Source organism: Ascaphus truei, chromosome 16 (assembly GCF_040206685.1).
Source record: "Ascaphus truei isolate aAscTru1 chromosome 16, aAscTru1.hap1, whole genome shotgun sequence".
NCBI lineage: Eukaryota > Metazoa > Chordata > Amphibia > Anura > Ascaphidae > Ascaphus > Ascaphus truei.
The window spans coordinates 44,651,566-44,673,046 of record NC_134498.1 but is presented as its reverse complement, the minus strand read 5'-3'; the positions used below and the strand labels follow the sequence as shown (position 1 = coordinate 44,673,046).

General features: G+C 41.3%; 1 protein-coding gene across 11 annotated transcripts in view; it reads right to left on the bottom strand.

Annotated features, from left to right (window-relative positions):
- Window positions 1-21,481, bottom strand: part of GRIA3 (glutamate ionotropic receptor AMPA type subunit 3) — a 184,842-nt gene that overhangs the window by 24,480 nt on the left and 138,881 nt on the right. For all 11 annotated transcript variants that reach the window (XR_012788424.1, XR_012788423.1, XR_012788427.1 and 8 more), the window contains exons 9-11: window positions 17,664-17,771; window positions 15,756-15,962; window positions 7,517-7,890 (exon numbers count right to left, since the gene is read on the bottom strand). Coding sequence is in view for 6 of the 11 variants with exons in the window: in XM_075573403.1 (XP_075429518.1) it covers window positions 7,517-7,890; window positions 15,756-15,962; window positions 17,664-17,771 (689 nt within the window). In the remaining 5 variants the exon portion in view is untranslated. The remainder of the gene's footprint in view (window positions 1-7,516; window positions 7,891-15,755; window positions 15,963-17,663; window positions 17,772-21,481) is intronic.

The window sequence follows — 21,481 nt, the reverse complement described above, 5'->3', positions numbered from 1 at the left end:
TCTGCCCTCGTCTTGCCTTGTTGAGATATCCAAACCAACGAACTATGATTATGGGACTTATTGACCAGGCTGCTCACCTGGGCCTATAAACAATATCTGCAACGACCTGGTCTCTGCTTATTGCAGGTTATAAAGTGGACGGTTCATGATATTATGTAACCTCCAGGTAGTCAATCAGAGCTGCTCCATTACAGCAGCTTCACGTCGGGCGCATACGGATCTGGATGGCATTGGACCCGTACCATATGAGTCAATGATATTGGACTCCAAAATATTTGGCTGGGTATCAACGGTTCTCTCCACTCATTCCACCTCGACGTGCATTGAGTATTGGATATTGGCTATTAAAGCATTACCAGGTCTCTGTATCTTGCAGGGATCAATATGGACAGAACATTTCGCTACCTCCTGGTATTGCCATGCTGTATTTGATGGACGCGTTATAGCATAGGGTATGTTGTTCAGGATGTGCAGCCAATTGACATTTTAAAGTGGATTCTTTTGGGTTTTAGTTAGTGTGCATAATCCTCACTGACTCTATATAACTTACTTTTACTATTGTTTCCATGAGTATAGAGTTTGCAGGATATTTATGTATAGTGTTAGTCATTATGTGGCTTCTCCTCCTAGTTTCACAATACTCCATTGATAGATTGTATTCATTTTTATATAGCCGTTTTTCCTTTTGATATTATGTTACCATGTCTTTGCTTGGCTGACTGCAGCATACATATACTTTGTTTCCAGCAGCTGTGATTGCATTTATATCTTTATTTCAGCACCAACAACACATTCTGCTGGGTTGTTTATGTCTGTTGCCTTGCAACACCGGAGGATGACTATGCCTTCTCCCCCCACCCACAGGTTTCACTGGGTTTTTGGCTCTGGGTTCACTTTTGGGTATGGGGTTATATGTATATCTGTACTTTTATTCATGTACAGTATGTACAACACTCTGGGTCCTTAGTTGAACCAAAACATTGGAATTTCGTTTTGTGTAATACACTCTTTGACAACTCACCTTAATGTGCTACAACATGTCTTCCTCTTCAGACAAAATACACAAAAACACAGCGCACAACGCTCATAGTGCATTAAAAGAATATTATTCAGATCAAACAGTACAGGTAAGTATTATGCGTACATCAGGGTAGAGAAAATCAGCATGTCAGGGGTTAATGTTACCCATGCGCCAAACAGATATCCAGATAAGATGTCATCTAGGTAAGTGCAGCTTCCCGCCTCTGGATCTCTCAGTCACGAGCCAAGGTAGACAAATCCTGGATAGTCCCACTCCTTCAGATGGAAAGTCCAGTGAACCCATGGTGAGCGAGGGAGAGAACCGCTGTAGGGGTTGATCTCCTGCGGTAGTTGGATACACACTCGCAGCCCTCCGATCCTTGACTTCCGGACCTCTGACGTCACTGGACAGCGACACCGCAACTCGCACTGCGATATTCATCAGGGAAGAAACCGTGGGGTTTCGAAACGCGCTGGAAAGGTTTTTAGCTACTTTCATTTGAACTGTTCATCCCACTACGACGGACCCAGTCTCCATTACTGGAGAGGAGATTGCAGCGCAAGTTGCGGTGTCGCTGTCCACTGACGTCAGAGGTCCGGAAGTCAAGGATCGGAGGGCTGCGAGTGTGTATCCAACTACCGCAGGAGATCAACCCCTACAGCGGTTCTCTCCCTCGCTCACCACGGGTTCACTGGACTTTCCATCTGAAGGAGTGGGATTATCCAGGATTTGTCTACATTGGCTCGTGACTGAGAGATCCAGAGGCGGGAAGCTGCACTTACCTAGATGACATCTTATCTGGATATCTGTTTGGCGCATGGGTAACATTAACCCCTGACATGCTGGTTTTTATCTACCCTGATGTACGCATAATACTTACCTGTACTGTTTGATCTGAATAATATTCTTTTAATGCACTATGAGCGTTGTGCGCTGTGTTTTTGTGTATTTTGTCTAAACGTGTAGGGGGTGTTTTGAGCCATCCCTGGTTTCACGGCTGCAGACGCTCCTATACCAGTGTCCAAAGGTCACGTATTGATTTATTTAAATATCACTTTAACACTTCACTTTGTGTAATTGAATGTAGTTGCGCACTTCTTTTCACCTTGTATCACGCTTCCTCTTCAGACCATGGTTTTTTTCTGAAGCGAACACACACACACACACACACACACACACACACACACACACACACACACACACACACACACACACACACACACACACACACACACACACACACACACACACACACACACACACACACACACACACACACACAACGGAAATAGCCGTGTTAGTCCAGAATTAATGAGTTCTTCAGGATTTGTGTATCTCTGCCTAACCTTATCTAAAGTACATATCTGTTGTCTCTTTGGGTTTTTTTTTCTTCTTCCTGCTCTCCCTTACACTATTTTAGCCATATTCCTTTGTTAATCAGTATTGCCGACCTGAGGAAGAGAGGAGAACTCTTGAAAGCTTGTCCTATGACATAAATTGTTAGTCCAAATAAAAAAGGTATCACCTAATACTGAAGAACTTTTATATATATTAAATATTTAAATTGAGGTTTCAATTTCATCACTCAGGTTCAGTGACACTGTGGCATGGTTTTAATTAATATATGTTGTATGTGATGCATTCAATAAATTAACACTTTTGTATGCTAGAGTGCTTGTACAGAGATATCTTTTTTCTACATGTTCACATTTATCTATTATCCCTAGCACCGTCAGTAGTGTAACACAGTTTAAACACTATTTACTGATTTTAGCACTTTATATTGGGGTATATATATACATATATACACACATATATATATACATATATATACACACACACACACACACACACACACACACACACACACACACACACACACACACACACACACACACACACACACACATATATATATACATACATACATACATACATATATATATATATATATATATATATATACATACATACATACATATATACATATATACATATATACACATAAAATCACACATACATATATATATATATATATATATATATATATATATATGTGTGTGTTTATGTGTATATATGTATATATGTATGTATATCTATATATACAGTGGGGAGTTTGGTTGAGATACAAACTGGCATAGTTACCTCCAGTCACATAAAAGTAACAAACGAAAAACATAATAATTTAGAAAATGCTTTTCTCACTTTGTTCAGGAACTAAGCCACAATGTTGGGTATCACTCCATGGCCCAGTGTTACCAGCCTTTAAAGTCACTGACAGATAACACAAGATTGCGGTGCGAGACCGCACATCGCGATTTAGTAATCCTGCTCTATGACCCTTATTTAGTATGCAATAATATTAGTTAATGTAGTAAGGCTCCATAACCCTGACAACCTATTGCATTGGAACCCATGTTATTTGATGCTATACTTTTTCAGCAGCCCATTATTTTAGCCGTGCTGCCTATTTACACCATGACATTTTGTAGATCAACAATTCCCTACAATAACTAGTACAATAAAGTCAAAATACGTGTTACAAACCTGGTAACAAGATGTACACAGGTAATTATAGACACCTTGGAAGTTATTGAAACCACTAACCAAGCAGTCATGTGTTCAACATGGCTGAGTAGGTCTGAAACGAACAGGCATTATATATTTTGGGTTCAAGTTTTCCCTTACATCAGATAAAGCATTAAATTCCCATGCATAGCACTTGTCAGATTGGAAGTGACAAAGGCAGAAACCCGTAGCAGAAAGAAAAATAGAATCCTACTCTATGAATGATGGTAGCATGGTCTACTGCAGTTATTATGAATAAAAGGGCTAAAGATCAGGGCCCATGAAAGTTTACAATCTAGAAGTCATCGTTTGAGGAGCTAGAAGAAGAGCATTATACTGATGGAAATAATATTTTTTATCTATCTGGCAAATTTACTTGAAAAAAAAATATTTTTCTTGGTTGGTTTCATTGTTTTCCAAAATACATAAATTACTGAAGGATTTTAAAATGAAATATTTGATTCAGATGATCATGATGGTGAATTGTACATGCATACACACAAGTTTATAATAATATGACGAATGCTCTGGTATGTAGACACAACGAGATTCTAGAATCTACTTATCACCATTTAAACAATGTATCATTCTCATCTAAGTTCGAAATCCACAAAAGAGTGGTAAGGGTTAGCATGCCTATACTCCCATTCATTTGAGTGGGTGCTGAGGCATGCTAAAGCTTAGCACCCCTTGGTGGATCTGTGCCTAACTGTCTGTTAACAATAGGATCACAAATATATTTACCAAATCTAGAAAGGCAACATTAAAAATAGACTTCAATGTTTATTGACATGAAAAACGTCAATGTTCTGTCGCTGTTCACACCTTATGGCCCAAAAGAAGACGTTGCCCTCTTAGCCTGTTCTTAAACAGTTTAATCCAGTTCACTTCTGGGTTGGTAAATATGAAAATCAAGAGTTGGTTCCCATAACCAATTTTAAGGCAAGTAACGACGGAAGGCGTCCTTTTTACTCTGGAATCGAATGGCAAACCCATAAATAATGTTTGCGGACAAACCAGTGAAAAACATTACAATATGAAAGATGTCTAGAGCAGGAGTGGCCAACTCCAGTCCTCAAGGGCCACCAACAAGTCAGTTTTTATGGATATTCCTGCTTCAGCACAGGTGGCTCAATCAGTTGGTCAGTAGTTGACTGGCCAACTCTAGTCTTCACGGGTCATCAACAGATCAGGGTTAACGGATATCCCTGCTTCAGCACAGGTGGCTCAATCAGTGGCTCAGTCTTCGACTGAGCCACTGATTGAGCCACCTATGCTGAAGCAGGGATATCCTTAAAACCTGACCTGTTGGTGGCCCTTGAGGACTGGAGTTGCCCACCCCTGGTCTAGACCTTCCCATGAGATGTCCCAAAGCTTATTTGCCGGTCTTTCCAACTGGGCTAACACATGGTCAACAGCAGATTTAATGCCCTCACAGTATGTTAAGTTTACCAACAATGCAGACTTGGGGAAAAAAAACACAAATTTGACAAACAAGACAAAGAGAAGCTTGCAAAGAGCTCAGAATTAATGTGTTCCTTAAAGAATTAAGACATATGTGGTTTCATACATTAAAGAAATCCACCAGAAGATTATTGGCCTGGATTTCACAAGTCAATGAAAAACAAACCAGCACTGAACGGGATTATCATCATCAACGAATGAACATCACAGTGTTATAATATGAATAATATGAAATATAACAATATATTCTTCTTCCCCATGTTGCATCTCTTCTAATCTCCCGCTAGACCCCATCTCTCCTTTCTGCTCCTTTCGTCTTTACAGAACTATCGCGTCTCTAAACTGGTTCACTTTGGGCTCCCTACCTGTGGAAATCCCTCCCCCCAGTATTTGCCAGTTCACTTCCCTCCTTATTTTCATGCCACGCCTATAATCTCGCCTCCTCAGCTAAGCACTGGTTAATGTTGCCCTGGTACTCCTGATGCACTTGCCGCTTCAAATAATGTTGTATACCAGAATGGGATATTTGATTGAAGCCGTTTTGCCACAGATGGAGCCGCAGCCAATCCGCCGCTGGAACCCCCTCCGCCGGCTGCGTCTAAGGTAAGTTTATATGCTGTTTAGGGTAGGGGGTAAAATGAAGGGGTTTAAGCGGTTAGGGTAAGGGGGTTTTAGGGTAAGGACATAGGATAGGGTTTTTTAGGGCGAGGGTTTAGGGTAGGGGTTTGTAGGGTAAGGGCTTTGGGTAGGGGGTCTTAGGGTAAGGGGTTTTAGGGTAAGGGCTTTGGGTAGGAGGTCTTAGGATAGGGGGTTTTAGGGTAATGACTTAGGGTAGGGATTTTAGGGTAAGGGTTTAGGGTAGGGGGTCTTAGGGTAGGGTTTTTTGGGTAATGTCTTAGGATAGGCTGTCTTAGGAAAGGGGGTCTTAGGGTGGGGGGTTTAGGCACTTACCCTTAGTGACGATGTGGCTGGCGGCGGAAGGTTCCGGCGGCGGGGTGAGTCACGACGAAGCGGCGGCCCATTTGGCTACGGTGAAACGGCTGCGATCAAATGTTCTAGAGCGTTTTATTCTGCATTTGCTCCTTTCTGTATTCTGTAAACCTCCCGTTATTCCATTCACATGGCAAACTCTGTAGCGTTAATGCCTTTTGATCAACTTCCTGTGTAACTTTGTATATTATTTTCCCTATACGGTCAGTGTTAAAGCTCTGTAACGCACTGCGTGGATGGGTGGCGCTATATAAATAAAGATACCTATATATACAAAAATAAGCATTTTTGCGGGGAATTTATATATATATATATATATATATATATATATATATATATATATATATATATAGAGCTTTTGTTCAGACATCTGAAGGAAAACATTTCTAATGGGAAGTTAATGGCAGGAAGAGGCAGGGTGGCAGTAAGTAACCTATCAGGCTAACAGAAAGGCGGAGACCGAGGGGGTGTTCCACGTTAGCTCCAATGTTATTATAAAAATGAGTGAACTGCTATACAACCCAACTCCCAAAACAGCCTATAACCGTGAAGTGCTTACTGCAGGGGTTCTCAACTTCAGTCCTCAAGACCCCCCCAACAGGTCAGGTTTTGAGGATATACCAGTTTCAGCACAGGTGGCTCAATTGGTCCCTGCTTCAGCATCGGTGGCTTAATCAGTCCTTGCTTCAGCACAGGTGGCTCAGTCTTTGACTGAGCCACTGATTGAACCACCTGTGCTGTAGCTGGGATATGCTAAAACCTGACCTGTTGGGGGTGGCGGGGGGTCTTGAGCACTGGTGTTGGCCACCCTGGGCTTACTCTATATTCAGAAAGCATTACCAATGATCCATTTGCAATAAATGATTGCACTCCCCAAAGCTCGCCTTTCTATATAGAGTAAAGGAGATAGTTAATCTAACAGCTGTGAGCAGAGGTAAATGAACGCCGTGTGAAAGAAATAAGGTTTGACAAATTAACTGGGGATCAATGGGAAAACAAAGAAACGAAACGCACGATAATTGCAAAGCAGTGACAGAAATTAAGAAGCCAGCAAGAGCAATGACAAGCGTGAAGGCTGAGGTTATTAAACTGCTGTTGCATGTCGTTTTCAAAGCAATAGGCTCTTATTTTGCACAGCAGCACATGTTATATGCACCAAGCAGATGACCGTAAAATGAGATATGCAACAAAAACACGGTAGCCCTCCAAGCATTGCTGAAACGTAAAGCCCCTATGCATTTTACAGTCTCGACATGGTGAATATAAATTTTAGCAGGCATGTATAAGTGGCAGTGCAGCTCATACCAGTTATACATAGCGGATGGTGGCAGGCGATGTGGCTGAATGATGGAGCTTTGGGGAAAGTGGAACGGAGAAAAAATAAATTGGAATTAAAAGTGTGACATATATGCACCATGGCATCGGCATATGACCATAAAATGCAAGAAGGTGATGGAGTGATATGAAACGAACCTTGGAGAAATATCGCATCCTTGCTGCATAAAGGCACCCAGGGAAAACCACAGGCTGTTAAATATTCCAAACTCATTGGGAGGGTCGGGAGGGTTCTGGGGGTCACGAGCTTCATCGCTGTCCTCCAAATGCCATTCATAGGGGCTGAATCTGCTGACTAGGAACAGAACTACACTGACGCCAATGTACGCGAAAACTATACACATCCAAATTTCGTAGGCCAAGGGGTCGAGGAAGGAGAAAACGCCGGGTTTGGATTTCTGAGGCTTCTTAATCATGATGGAGATTCCCAGACTCATAAATGGTTTAGAGAAATCAATCACTTCTTCCCGTACCAGAGTTATGGTGAGAGGGGCAACAGCTATATCAGCTCTCTGGAAACAAAAAGAAGAAAATGTTGAAATCAGCGCATCGATTTATAATATGCAACAAGGGTCAGATTGGCAATGATACAAAATATCATAGCGAGTGGTGTGAGATTGTGGTTACACAGATTCTGTGACACAATGTAGCATCACTCTGCGTGGCGCCTAGCTAACCACTGAAGGGCAGGGCATAGATTTGTTCCTAGTAGAAGCGCAAACCTTTGGCAGAGCTCAGAAATACCATATTGAAAGACTTTGAGGAGGTTTACGAACAGGAAGTTAGAGATCAAATAAATCTAATTTCCTTTAAAAAAAAAAAAAAAATTAAGAAAAAGGTTACAAAAAAATCTCGACCTTGACCACTTAATTATGCACATTGCTTAAAGATCGCAGAACCATTAATGGTGGGTACTCTCACTGATTTTAGTTATGGTTTTAAAACGTTGGTTTTGCCAGAACTCAATCGGTTTTGGGTTTGTAATTTAAAAAAAATTAAATGTGACCATTCGCGCACAAATATATATATATATATATATATATATATATATATATATATATACACACACACATGTATGTGTGTATATATATATATATATATATATATATATATATATATATATATATATATATATATATATATATATATTTATATTTGTGCACAAATGGTCACATTTAAATTTTTTATATATATATATATATATATATATATATATATATATATATATATATATATATGATCAGAACCCAGAACCTATGCTATTCTGGGCAGCAGCTCTAGAATTGAACTGAATGTGAAGCCTAATGGCATGTTCGCTGCAAAAATGGTAACAAACCACACAGTTGGCTTTGTGTAATGTTGAACTGGTTCTGGTACACGTCACGTGTGAATGTTAAAAAGCGGTGCAAATGCTAGATATCGAGTACATTTTGTGAAATGTTGCTGTGATTTTCCAAAATGTATTTACTGAGAGCTTTGCAGTAATTTTTTTAGCTCATATGGTTTGCATCCTTCTGACGAGCCAACGGCTTCTTAATTGCATAGTTACTGTACAAATGAGCATATTTGAAGATCCTCTCCCAATGCAACAATCAGCATTAGTTTATTGTAAATAACCAGGGAAAACCTGTAAAAGATTAGACATGGGACCCGGAGATGTGGGGGTTATATGTGGGAGGCCACTACTTCGGTCTCCATGAATACAATCATAAAAGAGAACAGTTATAAATGACTGTACAGGTGGTACCTGTCCCCATCCAAACTGAACAAAATCTATGGTCAGGTGTTTCCCGTGTGTTTTAGAGGATGCGGGCAGGTAGGTACATTCCTACATATATGGTGGTCCTGCTCACAGGTGAAAAAGCTTTGGATTCTGGTGTTCCAAATGCTGAACAGAGTTCTAGGAACCTCATCGACAACTGATCCATGGGCGGCATTACTAAATAATCCAATGCATGCCAAATAGAGAGGGGAAACTCTCCTTTCATATTCTGTTGGGCACCTGGAAAAAAGCAGCCCCAAGACTCCAAAGGGTTAAGGAGAGAATGTGGCAAACTCACTGCTACGAAAAAAATGATAGCGATTCTTAATGATACAGTAGAGAGGTACTTGGGTGTTTGGGAGCCGTGGCTGAATGAAATGAGAGGAGTGGGGATTGACACTAAATTATGTACTATATTACAGATGTAAATGTGGATTTAGACTGTGGTGAAAACAATTTCACACCGTGATTTTTTTGTGCTGCAAGTGAAAAGTTAATGATGCCCCTACACCCCCCTTCCCCAATTCCCCTTTTCCTTCTGTACCCACCTAACCACCCACCCCATTCCCTCTTTTTTTGTATCCCTTATATATTTTGTGTGTGTATATATATATGTATATATATATATATACACACAAATAAAAATATTGTCAAAAAAAATTAGATATGGGTGGGCTTCACTATTTATAACTACAGTGTTGAGTGCCTCTCCCTCTGATCCCAACCATGAGGGCCAAGTACTTAGTACCAATAGGGCTTCTTCTGTCTCTACGTGATGGGTTAATTAGCATTGATGCTGTAACCAAGTGCCTGCATTTCTGTACAATGATAAAATAGTGCACCGGCCAGCACCATATGAGAATCATATCTGTTTAAAATATAGAGCAACACAACACTCGTTCTCATTTTGAGAACTACCAAAGTTGATTTTGCATTTCTGCTACAACCCACCATAAAGGCCAGGTGTTCTCCCACCATAAAGGTCAGGTGTTCTCCCACCATAAAGGCCAGGTGTTCTCCCACCATAAAGGCCAGGTGGTCTCCCACCATAAAGGTCAGGTGTTCTCCCACCATAAAGGTCAGGTGTTCTCCCACCATAAAGGCCAGGTGTTCTCCCACCATAAAGGCCAGGCTTTCTCCCACCATAAAGGCCAGGTGTTCTCCCACCATAAAGGTCAGGCTTTCTCCCACCATAAAGGCCAGGTGTTCTCCCACCATAAAGGCCAGGTGTTCTCTGCATTTGGCCTGTTTGGTGAATCCGCCCTGTCTTTTTTTTTTTTATTAGAAATCATAACTCAGGCGTGAAGCCATTTCAAATTGCCCGTGCAGTAAGCACATAAAGGAAAGTGCTGGTTTTGTTTCTCTTGAATACAGGATTCATTATTATTTGATGACATTCACGCAAGCTAACAATCCATAACCCAGAAAACCTCCAGCGTTAAGCTTTTAAAGGTAAATAGCTTTGAATGATGTATGATCTTAAATATACATGTAAGCATTTTTTTTTTTTTTAACAAGACTCAGGGTCATTATTTTAAAATGATTTCCCACTAAGGCAGCCACCAGGATAAATTCAGCCAAACACCGTACAAGATGTTCAGAGGAAGACTTTGCCGTCGTGGGAATAAAGTGGTTTTTGTGCAAACATGACGCCATTCTTTTTCATATTTACCAGAACTATTTAAGTCATTTTCGCTTCTTGTCATTTGGCCGTCATAAAAAATGCGTAGCTTCGACAGCGCGGTCAGCCAACCATTAATTATTCTCTTGAATTATTATTTGTTTCCCTATAAAAACACATTCACACATATCTGTGACGGTAAACAGCTTGTTTTACTCCTGTGGAGCCCCGAGCGTTCTGCGGTGTATTGAATCCTTTGACGCTCCCGGGATTAAGAACCTCCTCTACATAGCTGTCATGGACTGGACAATTTCATAAGAATGAGAAGAAGGGTGGGGTCGCCGTGCTGGTCCTTTCTTCCAGGTAGTAACAAAGCGTAGGGAGAGGGAGTAGGGGGTATGATACCTTTTATTGGACCAAGTAGTTGATATGTTACAAGCTTTCCAACCCCTCTGGGTCCTCCATCGGGTTACCCAATATCCCACAAGACTCAATCCAAAAATGTGAATGCGTCCCAAAGCAACATATTAACCATTGCAACACACTGTACCTAACTGATAGAGGCTCTGAGATTATTTATTGGTGCTGCACTAGACATATTTTTACATTATCTTTTATACCAGTGGTGTTGGTTTTGGATTGTGAAATACGCCTGGCACTGCATTCGTTTCTGATATAAATCCAACACAAGCTGATTCTGGGAAACTGGTTAAGTGTGAAGCTCCGGACACTGTCACTTATATGTTTTTATTACCCCCTCACCCCCAGGAAATTATGTAAAAATTATTGAGTAAGTGGAAATGCATTTTTTTTTTAAACGGAGTCCCTATGAGAGAAATGGGATCGCAGGACAATTCTAATAGGAAAGAAATGAGATGGTATTACACCCAGGCATGTGGACTCTGCTTTAGAAAAAGAAATCAATGCTTCTCTTTTCATATGCCTGAATATGAAGCCAGTTATTTAAACACACAAGCACAGTCAATACTTATTGACTTTTGCAATAGATCAATCAAATCCCCTGACAATACATGACCTCTAAAGGACTTAAAAGCAATTGCAAGCAAAAATTAATTTACTGTTTAACTAAAAGGTTGTATATACTCTGTAAGTCAATTTTTGGTCAAGCTGCGATAATACTAGAGATCTTATAATTTTCAATAACAGAAGCAAAGGGGGACATGGATGAGTAATATAATAGCTTTTAAGTATGACATCTCTTGTAATAAGATAGCCCACGTGAAAGCAATGAAATGTCCAGTCTCTGAATAATGCTTTTCCTATTATGGAAGGATAATATTTTCACATTATTTCTGTATGTAGCTATAACCAGCCTTTTGTTTTCAATAGCTATAGGAAGAGTCATGCTTTGTGTTTCATTGCGTTATGGGTTAAGCGACAGTGTGTGTGTGTGTGTATGTATGTGTGTGTGTATGTGTGTGTGTGTGTGTATATGTGTGTGTGTGTGCAGAATAAGTTTTTCCCTTTGAACTTTCTTTAATGCTGATACTGCAATTTCTGTGTTTAGCTGGGCCCCTCGTCTTATCTATTGCCCCCTTGTAGAGAAAGAGATGCACCGGCTGTCGGCCTTGAGAAAGATGAGGTAGCTCAGCACATGAGTTTTCTTTTTGCTTCATCTGCTAAAATATATTGCAAAATGTATAACCAAGTAACTGCATGAAAAACAAGATCAAGAAAAGTAAGACGTCCAATGAATTCATAAGTGCTGACATTGTGATATTAAATATGCATGCCCCATCTTCTGGTATAAGATAGCTTACTGAGAGCCTATAGAGCAGTTCATTTATGTTAGATCCGACGCATGTCTTGATTTTTATGTGAATGTAACTCTTGCAAGCAGCCGCTGCAATAAAGTTTTTCAACAGATTGTTTTTGCCTAAAAAGAATAAGTGGGGGACTGAGTTTTTCCACCACACTATTATCAATCTATACTAAAGAGCCCTTTTAGAAAATGTTTTGCCTTATTAGAAATCTAGAGTAAAAAAAGCGTCCTCATACAAGATCCAGTAGCTGAATGAATAGGAAGTGTTCATGGTTCATTAGATGCTTCCTACATGTTATAACAAAATATTTACATAGTTTGATTCTGAAGACCAATGGGTATTTATTCACCTACAGGGACTGGTGGTGTTAAACATGCCTTGCACTAACAGTGTTGTGTGCACACTAATGTGTTTAGTGCCTGAGGTCAATGGGAGGTAATTTAAAGTTCTGTGTTCTGCTCAGCCTCTGCAGTAAATGACATGCCTTTCTTGCTTAAATATACTTGAATATATACAGTATATGTTCACCAAGCTTCCTTTAGCTTAGCATCTGGTCCTCAGTAGGACTCATCCTTTCAAGCTGCATACTGTATGCTTTGTTTAGTCTTCTGCACTGAGAACTGGAGCAATGCGAAACCTTTGTCCAAAGTTGTAAACCAGGCAAAATGTGCCTTTATACAGCAGCAGCAACGAAAAAATAACCATGCCCTTGTCAGAGCTCGCAAGCACTAAGTTAATTTGCACTGCAATTTTGCACAATATATACTCTAAATCTCTGAATTCGTTTAATGCTGAAACTATGAATAGGGGACAAAACATGTTTCGCTCACTGTCTTACATAGTTACATAGTTACATAGTTACATAGTAGATGAGGTTGAAAAAAGACATGCGTCCATCAAGTTCAAAAGCCGTCTAAATTTAGACAACAGATACTTTATCCTATATCTATACTTACTTATTGATCCTGAGGAAGGCAAACAAAAAACCCCAGCGACATATCATCCAATGATATCTCATAAGGGGAAAAAATTAATTCCTTCCTGACTCCAAGAATTGGCAATCGGATTACTCCCAAGATGAACATCCTTCCCATGTTTACTTATTTGGTATATCCCTGTATACCTTTCCTTTCTAAAAAAGATGCCCAACTTTTTTTGAACTAATCTATTGTATCTGCCATCCCGATCTCCATGGTAACGAATTCCACATTGTAACTGCCCTTACTGTAAAGAACCCTTTCATTTGTTGCTGGTGAAATCTCCTTTCCTCCAACCTTAAGGGATGACCTCGTGTCCTTTGTACTGCCCTTGGGATGAATAGTTCTTTTGAAAGCTCCTTGTATTGTCCCCGAATATGTGTATATAGTTACGATATTTTATGAAAGTGTACTAATTTGGCGACTTGTTAATTGGTAAATTATATGATACTGTAGGTCAGGGGTGGCCAACTCCAGTCCTCAAGGGCTACCAACAGGTCAGCTTTTCAGGATATCCCTGCTTCAGCACAGGTGGCTCAATCAGTCAATGACTCCAGCCATCAAGAGCTACCAACAGATCAGGGTTTACAGATATCCCTGCTTCAGCACAGATGGCTCAATCAGTGGCCTGCTGTAGGTAAACAAAGGGTGATATCAGTGACTACTAAGGAGCCCTTGTTGATGACATCTAGAGTGGAGGACAACTTTAATCAGCCCAGTACCTGCTGTGACGGCCGTGGAGCGGATCCTGTTGCTGTGAATACCTTGTCTGACCCTATGACCCAGGGTGGTCTGAATGCTCATAAACAAAGGCACTTATGTAAGAGAATACTTTGTGTTTTTAACATTAAAAACAGTACTATACTATTTTGCTTTCCCTCTTTTGTATATGGAATTTCCCCCCCTCTCTATATGGATCTGGAGTACCTGTCTGGAGACATAAGTTGGTAACTTTGAACAACCACAACGCTCTCATTTTACGTGAAACACGTGAGTGCAAATTCTATAGAAACTCCAGTATTGAAGCTATTCTATTGGAGTAGACAATATTGCACTATTTTGTGTTTTTACTTTCTTTTCCATGTCCTGATGTGATTTGCGCACCTGTTTCTCCTTCATTTGCTGATTGAATTTGGTTTGAATTCTACATCAGGAGCTGCACTCATTAAGGATAGTATATCATCTGTGTTACCTTTGATTTGTTGTGATATTATTTGCGCTTGGTTCTTTCTTTTCACAAGTAGGTAAACAAAACATCGCTTTTGATCAGTTGCCAGATACTATTTCATATGAAAGTTAAAATGGTGTTTGTTCTCCAGTGAAAAAAAGTACCTGCTCTTTTTCTCATATTACATACCCCAAAAAGATACATATAGGGCCATATTTATCAAGTGATCTTCTGCCGCAAATCCGCTACTGGCGTTTGAAGTCAATAGATTGGTGTCTTGTGGCAGAAGTACGCTTAGCAAATATAGACCACAATGCCCTGCGTTAGGAAGGCATACCTAATTCATGAAAGATGGGCGCATTGATTCCAAAGATCAGTGATCATTTATAAACTTAAATTAAAGTTCACAATGGCCAGCTGGTTCCATAGAAAAAATAAAAAACCTGATATTAATATTTCCCCCAAACTGGTAAGGAGCAGAGAAAATCAAAATAGACTTTATGACTAGATTAACAAGAGAAATGTAAACACACGTTGTAGAAAAATCGGCTTTTCGGACCTAGAAAGTGGGAGCGCTCCTTCAATAGCCTCTCTGAGTCTGCGCCAATGGTTTAATGTTAGAGTCCAGCACTGTTTCTTTTTTCTATGCAGCTACTTTAACCTCTTGAGAACTGGAGGAGCCTGGAAATATCTACATCAGGGGCGCTCAACTTCGCCCAGCCCTCAAGGGTCAGGTTTTAAGGATATCCCTGCTTCAGCACCGGTGGCTCAGTCAAAATGCCTGATCTTCTGATTGAGGCACCTGTGTTGAAGTTGGCATACCCTTAAAACTGAAGTATTGTTGGCCCTTGAGGACTGGAGTTGGGCTCCCCTGATCCACATAGTAGTATTAGCTTCTTTAGCATGGCAAGGCTTAAATATGTTTCAATGTCCATTCTTGTCCTCGTCCACCTCTCTAAACATGTTTCTCATACACTTGCTTCACATGTAGTTAGCATTTAAATTGACGTGTGTCTACCAGGCCCCTTGAGACTCATCATATTAATAAAGTATTGAAATACTTACCCCATACACAAGTTCACCCACCATTCCGTTCCAGATTTTGGTTTCTGGGTCCCTAGCGCCATATTTCCCGTCCTCTACGATTGACAGTTTGTATTTGATCCCAACGTGCTTTGCGATTTCAGAGGCCAGGTCCACACAATATCCTTCATATCTGTCGTTACCTTCTAACTGGTCATGGTTTTTCTTTTTCATGACGTATGGATTTTCCTTTGACAAAAGAAAGGAGGCTCAACATTTTTTTTTCCAAGTGTGCTTTAATGATTACGGAAAGAGGCTGTTGAAAGCCATTTTTTTTTTGCCTCGTTAAATGTAGATGAAAGGGATGAGATTGTGACTTTGTAAAACATCAAAGAAATCTAAGCCCATATGTATGAATTGGTCTCGTTATTTAGCTGGGAAAAAAAAAAAAAGCCAGAAGAGAAAGACAAGCTTCATTTAGTTATTAGTATATCAAAGTAAAAAATCACCCCATTACCCAACCAAACAAAGGACTCAGAGGAACACAACGACGCAGGGAACTTATTTTTAAAACAGCATTGCCTCTTGGGGTGACAAAAATCCCAATCAATAATGGCCCTCAGACCTAAAGAAACAGATAAACTAAAGGAAGTTATATACCATCCATTCAGCCAATCCAGTCTAACCATGCTCCTTCCTTCTGCCCAGTCTTATAGGGTGATTTAACAAGAAATGCGAGTTTGAGCTGTTTTTGACCACCCACTCGGTTTGTCTGAGCCGGAGCGCTCCCTCTCGGGGAGAAGCCGTTCTCGAGCGATGTTGGCACGTTATCGAAGCTTTCTGAATAGCTAGACATGCCAAAACCGTTCGAGAAGTGATCAAACTGCTTGGTGACTTAGTTATCGAAGCTATTAGAATAGGCCCGTCAGACTTTCTTATTCATCAATGTTACAACCAATTCAGGACTCCTTTGTATCAACCTGAAACATATTTTAACTCCACCGATTGACCTAATTCTACCACCTTTCTTGGGACTGATTTGGAAATGCACTACGTACTCTGTGGCATTTGGCTTTGGTGCAGTTTCTGTACTTCTTTGGAAAATGTTTCTCTCTTGTACCTTATTGAAAAAACGTAGTTTTTTTTTGATATGAGGTCATACCAGTGAGTAGGTTGTAATAATTAGTACTTCCTTCTGGGTAGTATAGTCTTGCCTTGTTATATTGCGTGGTATATAACAAGAATCTACCACTAGGGGCTGGGTTTTATTTATTTACTTCTTGGCTAAATGATGTTGAATTTTTGGCACTTCGGCTTTGGACGGCAATTTTCACGCTATAAACTGTTATTCAGACAAGAAAAACACCAACGTGACCGCCGCATACTGCAGCGATAAAATATCGCTTTAAACACAATTGTGCAGAACTCATAAAAACACATGTACTGTAGCAAAGGCTATTGCACCCGCTGGTAATGCAGAATATTACAGATTTTCCTTAGGATTCATTGGCAGTGATAATGCAGAATATAAGAGAATAGCCCGTCATTAAATGCCAGTGGGGGCAGTAATGTGTGCTACATGGGCATCTCACGCAGCATTTTACAGCTTGTTACACATGCCTAAGTATTATACAGCTGGAAAAACACGGACATCCCGTCAGCTTTGTAGTGTCTTCACATAGATCAGGGCGGACAACTCCAGTCCTCGAGGGCCACCATTAGGTCAGGGTTTCAGGATATCCCTGCTTCAGCACAGGTGGCTCAATCAGCTGAAGCAGGGATATCCTGAAAACCTGATCTGTTGGTGGCCCTTGAGGACTGGAGTTGGCCACCCCTGGAATAGACTAATGGAAGTGGCAGCCTACTCTATATTGCTTACACAGCTCAAGTGAGACAGGAACTGGGTATCCAACTCCACTGCCCAAAACTACAAAGAAAAACACAACTTACCAAAATTGTTGTGACTACGATTGTCTTGTTTTCCGCCGATGAAGACTCGTTTGTAGGTGTCTGATCAGGAATCAGCACGAAACGTTCATATTCATTCCAATGCCCAACCTGCAAACCAACCCATCAGAATAATACATCTCCCAGCGCACATCATCGCATGAGTTATGGGTCCCCCAGCAAGCTCTTCAAGGTTATTAGTGATATGGTGGTCCACAATACTCACAAAGCTGCATTCATCATTATATTAAGCAAACAGGACCCGGTTATCCAAATAAAACATTTTAAATGGCCGGGTGAAATTTGGGGTGGGACGAACTGTAGTTTGAATGATCTGCACCCCTGTACCTGCTGAGTCCCCCAACTGCCACAGCCTCATGGGAACAGAGAAATTGCTGCAGGACAGTAAGGGTAAGACTCTGATAGGAGGAAAGGAGTGTTGTGCTTCTGACAATAAGCCTCTTATGCACCTACTCTACGAGTTTCATGGCTCACCAATGAAGCCACTCCTGGGCATCTATGTATGTGGATACTTTGACTATTAACTACATTTAGCAAGATTCATTCTCTTGATTTGTTTGCGAATATGAGTTGATTTAGATCAGGGACGGACAAATCCCGTCCTCAAGGGCCACCAACAGGTCGGGTTTTCAGGTTATAACTGCTTCAGCACACGTGGCCCAATCAGTGGCTCAGTCATTATGAATGAGCCACCTGTGCTTAAGCAGGGATATTCTGAAAAACTGACCTGTTGGTGGCCCTTGATGACTGGAATGGTCCACCACTGATTTAGATTAACTGCTTTGTCGAGAAATATTTTGCAGGCCCCTCTGGCAACAAAGGACTTTATAATTCTGTGTATGTATATATATATATATATCGCAAATGGAAATATTCCTGTATGCTCACTTGCATGTCATAAATATATATATATATATATATATATATATATATATATATATATATATATATATATTTATATATATATATATATATATATATATTGTGACATAGTCCAAAGATGTTAGGCAGCTTTCTGCCCCATTTTAGAGCAGAAAGTGCAGGAATAGCTAAAAATGATCCGGTCCACAGCTTCACATTAACTCAGGCAGCTAGATGGAAAATCCAGACCACAGATTACAATGGCTCTAGTTCTCCCTCACCTGCTCTTCTAATCACATGCACAGGTATTTAGAGCAGAGAGGTTTTGCATTTCTCTCTCTCTCCTTAGAGCCTGGAGGCTGGGGGTATCACTGCTCCCCTGTTTCCAGTTTCGGGGTTGACGGCCCCTCCAAGTATCACAGTACCAGAGGATTTGCCTGGACACGGGACCGAGTTCCCACCACGAACAGATAAGACCAAACAAATGTTTACTGCTGTTGCTAAAAGACTGTGCTGTATCTAAGTGACCCTAAATGAGAGAGCATTGTTTTAAGCTGGGGAACCAGGTTAGTTGGCCAGCAGCTGTTAGAGGACTGATTCTATGTGTAGTTAGATCCCTGAAAGGGATAGGATTTTGTTTATATAATTTGGTTTCTTTTTACTTGAAATAACAGTGTGGGAAATACTGTAACAATGAAATGAGTGAACTGCTGAATGAAAGTATCTGAGTACCTCTAACCTACACATGTTAAAGCTGCAGTACCTTACTTGGATGAAAATAAAGCAGGCAGAAGCCTGAGTTAAGCAGCATAATACTTTGCATGATCCTGTTTGTTGTATAATTAACCCTAGAAGACTGTGTCGGGAAGAACCCAGACAGACGTCAGCGCTACAAAAGAGGGGCGTTTGTCACATATGGTGGAGAATGCGGGTCGACACTAAAAAGTCTGTGGGTTTGCAAATAAATGCGGGGGTTTAAAATGGCCGCCCAGCTGAACTAAAGTACAGATGCTATGAGTGAAGTCTGTCCCACTGTGTATATCAGTTGTGCTTCTAGCATACACAGAGAATGTGCGAAGTGTGGATGCAATAGCACTTGAACCCAAACAGAAAACCAAAATGTTTTGCTGAAGAAAAAAAAAAAAATTGCATCTTGCCAGTGCTGTTTGTAAAGCTAATGCCTTTTGCTGAAGTGAGTGAATTTGCAGCTACTGTAGCAAGTGCTGTATGCAAGTTGCTGAAGTGAGTGAAATTGCAGTTAGCAGATTGTCCCTGCCGGGTTTCTAAAATGGCCAACGTGAAATGTTTGTTTTGTAATGTACATAATCATGAAAAGCAGTGTCCCTTCAGGCCATACGATGATGATGATGATGGCGACTCGTATGTGGCCCCTGGAGGAGAGCCGTACCCACAGATGAATTTAGTATGCTGGGCCTGTCATAAAGTAGGTCACATGGAAGATGTGTGCCCCAAAATTTTCAAAGACAAACAGCTGCAAAAACAAGCAACGCCCTATGAGTGCAAGCAAGATGTGGAAGCTGATACCAGTGAGCTTGTGCCCAGTACCACTGATATCTCTGGAGCTAATAAAGCAAAAAGAAAGAAGAAAAAGAAAACTGTTCCTCAAGTCACAGGGGAAGTGACCGAGCCACTTGAACCTGCGCTGTCAGGACATGCGTCAGAAAGGCGCCAAGATGTGCTGCATACCGGAGTGACCAGCAGAATTGTCACGGGAACAGTGGCAAAGGAAAAGGAGGAGCAAAGGGAAGCTGAATCCTTGAACCAGGATAAAGAGGCTTTGGTTTCTGCACTCCAAGCTGCCCGCCATGATTATGAAGTCCTGCGGCAGGGATTGATGAAGGAGCGAGAATGTTGGAAGAAGGAGAAAGAATCTAACAATAAGGTGCGAGAAGCGAACGCCGAGTTACAGAGGTGTATACTCCCAGCTTTATAAGAGCACGAGGCTTTGAAGAAAACAGAGTCTCTCTTACGGAGTGAGCTGGAAGAGGTGACGACTAGTCTGGAAAAGGCCAACACCGTAATTGCCACCATGGATGAAAAACAGATTAAGGGCCTCATGCAGTAAGCCCCGATACAAAATTTTCGGCACGAATTGCGAAAATGTATTTTTTGGGCGATTTGCCCTCGCAGTATTCAGTAAGGGCCGAATCCTTCCGATCCCTGCTGAAGCACTGCGAAAGCAAAGCTGCCGATGAGCTGTGGCGATACAGCCTGGCTCCCGATAAGGCTCCCGATAAGCCTTTGGTGCCGATAGATGTTTGCAGCTGAGAGAGACAAGCCGCTCTCTCAGCGCAAACTTCGGCACCAAAAAAAGTATTTAAAAACAACTTTTATTTATACTCTACATGTGCAGGGGGTCTTCGGAGCTGAACCGCGTTGGTTTGAGGTCCGGGGACCCCCTGCCCCCCGAGATACAGGCCCCTTTATGAGGTGCCGGTATCCCTCGGCGTTTAAAGGTCCCGATCACGTGACCGCGGCCTGTAAACAAACCAGAGGGATACCGGCACCCCATAAAGGGGCCTGTATCTCGGGGGGCAGGGGGTCCCCGGACCTCAAACCAACGCTGTTCTGCTCCGGAGACCCTCTGCACATGTATAGTATAAATAAAACACACACACATCAATAAAGACTCGTTCCTTACCTTGGCGGCTATGTGCAACGGTAATGAAGCAGCATGAATGTCTTTTTAATTATACTGTACAGTGAGCAGGGGGTCCCCTGAGCTGAACCGCATTGCTTTGTGGACCAGGGACCCCCTGCTTCCCGAGTTACAGGCCCCGGTATGTGTCATCGGGTGGCAGTGTCGCCGCCATGTTTATAGCGTCCCCGCAATAAACATGGCGTCCACACTGTAACCGATGGCCCAAACCGGGGCCTGTAACTCGGGAGGCAGGGGGTCTCTGAGCCACAAATAAATG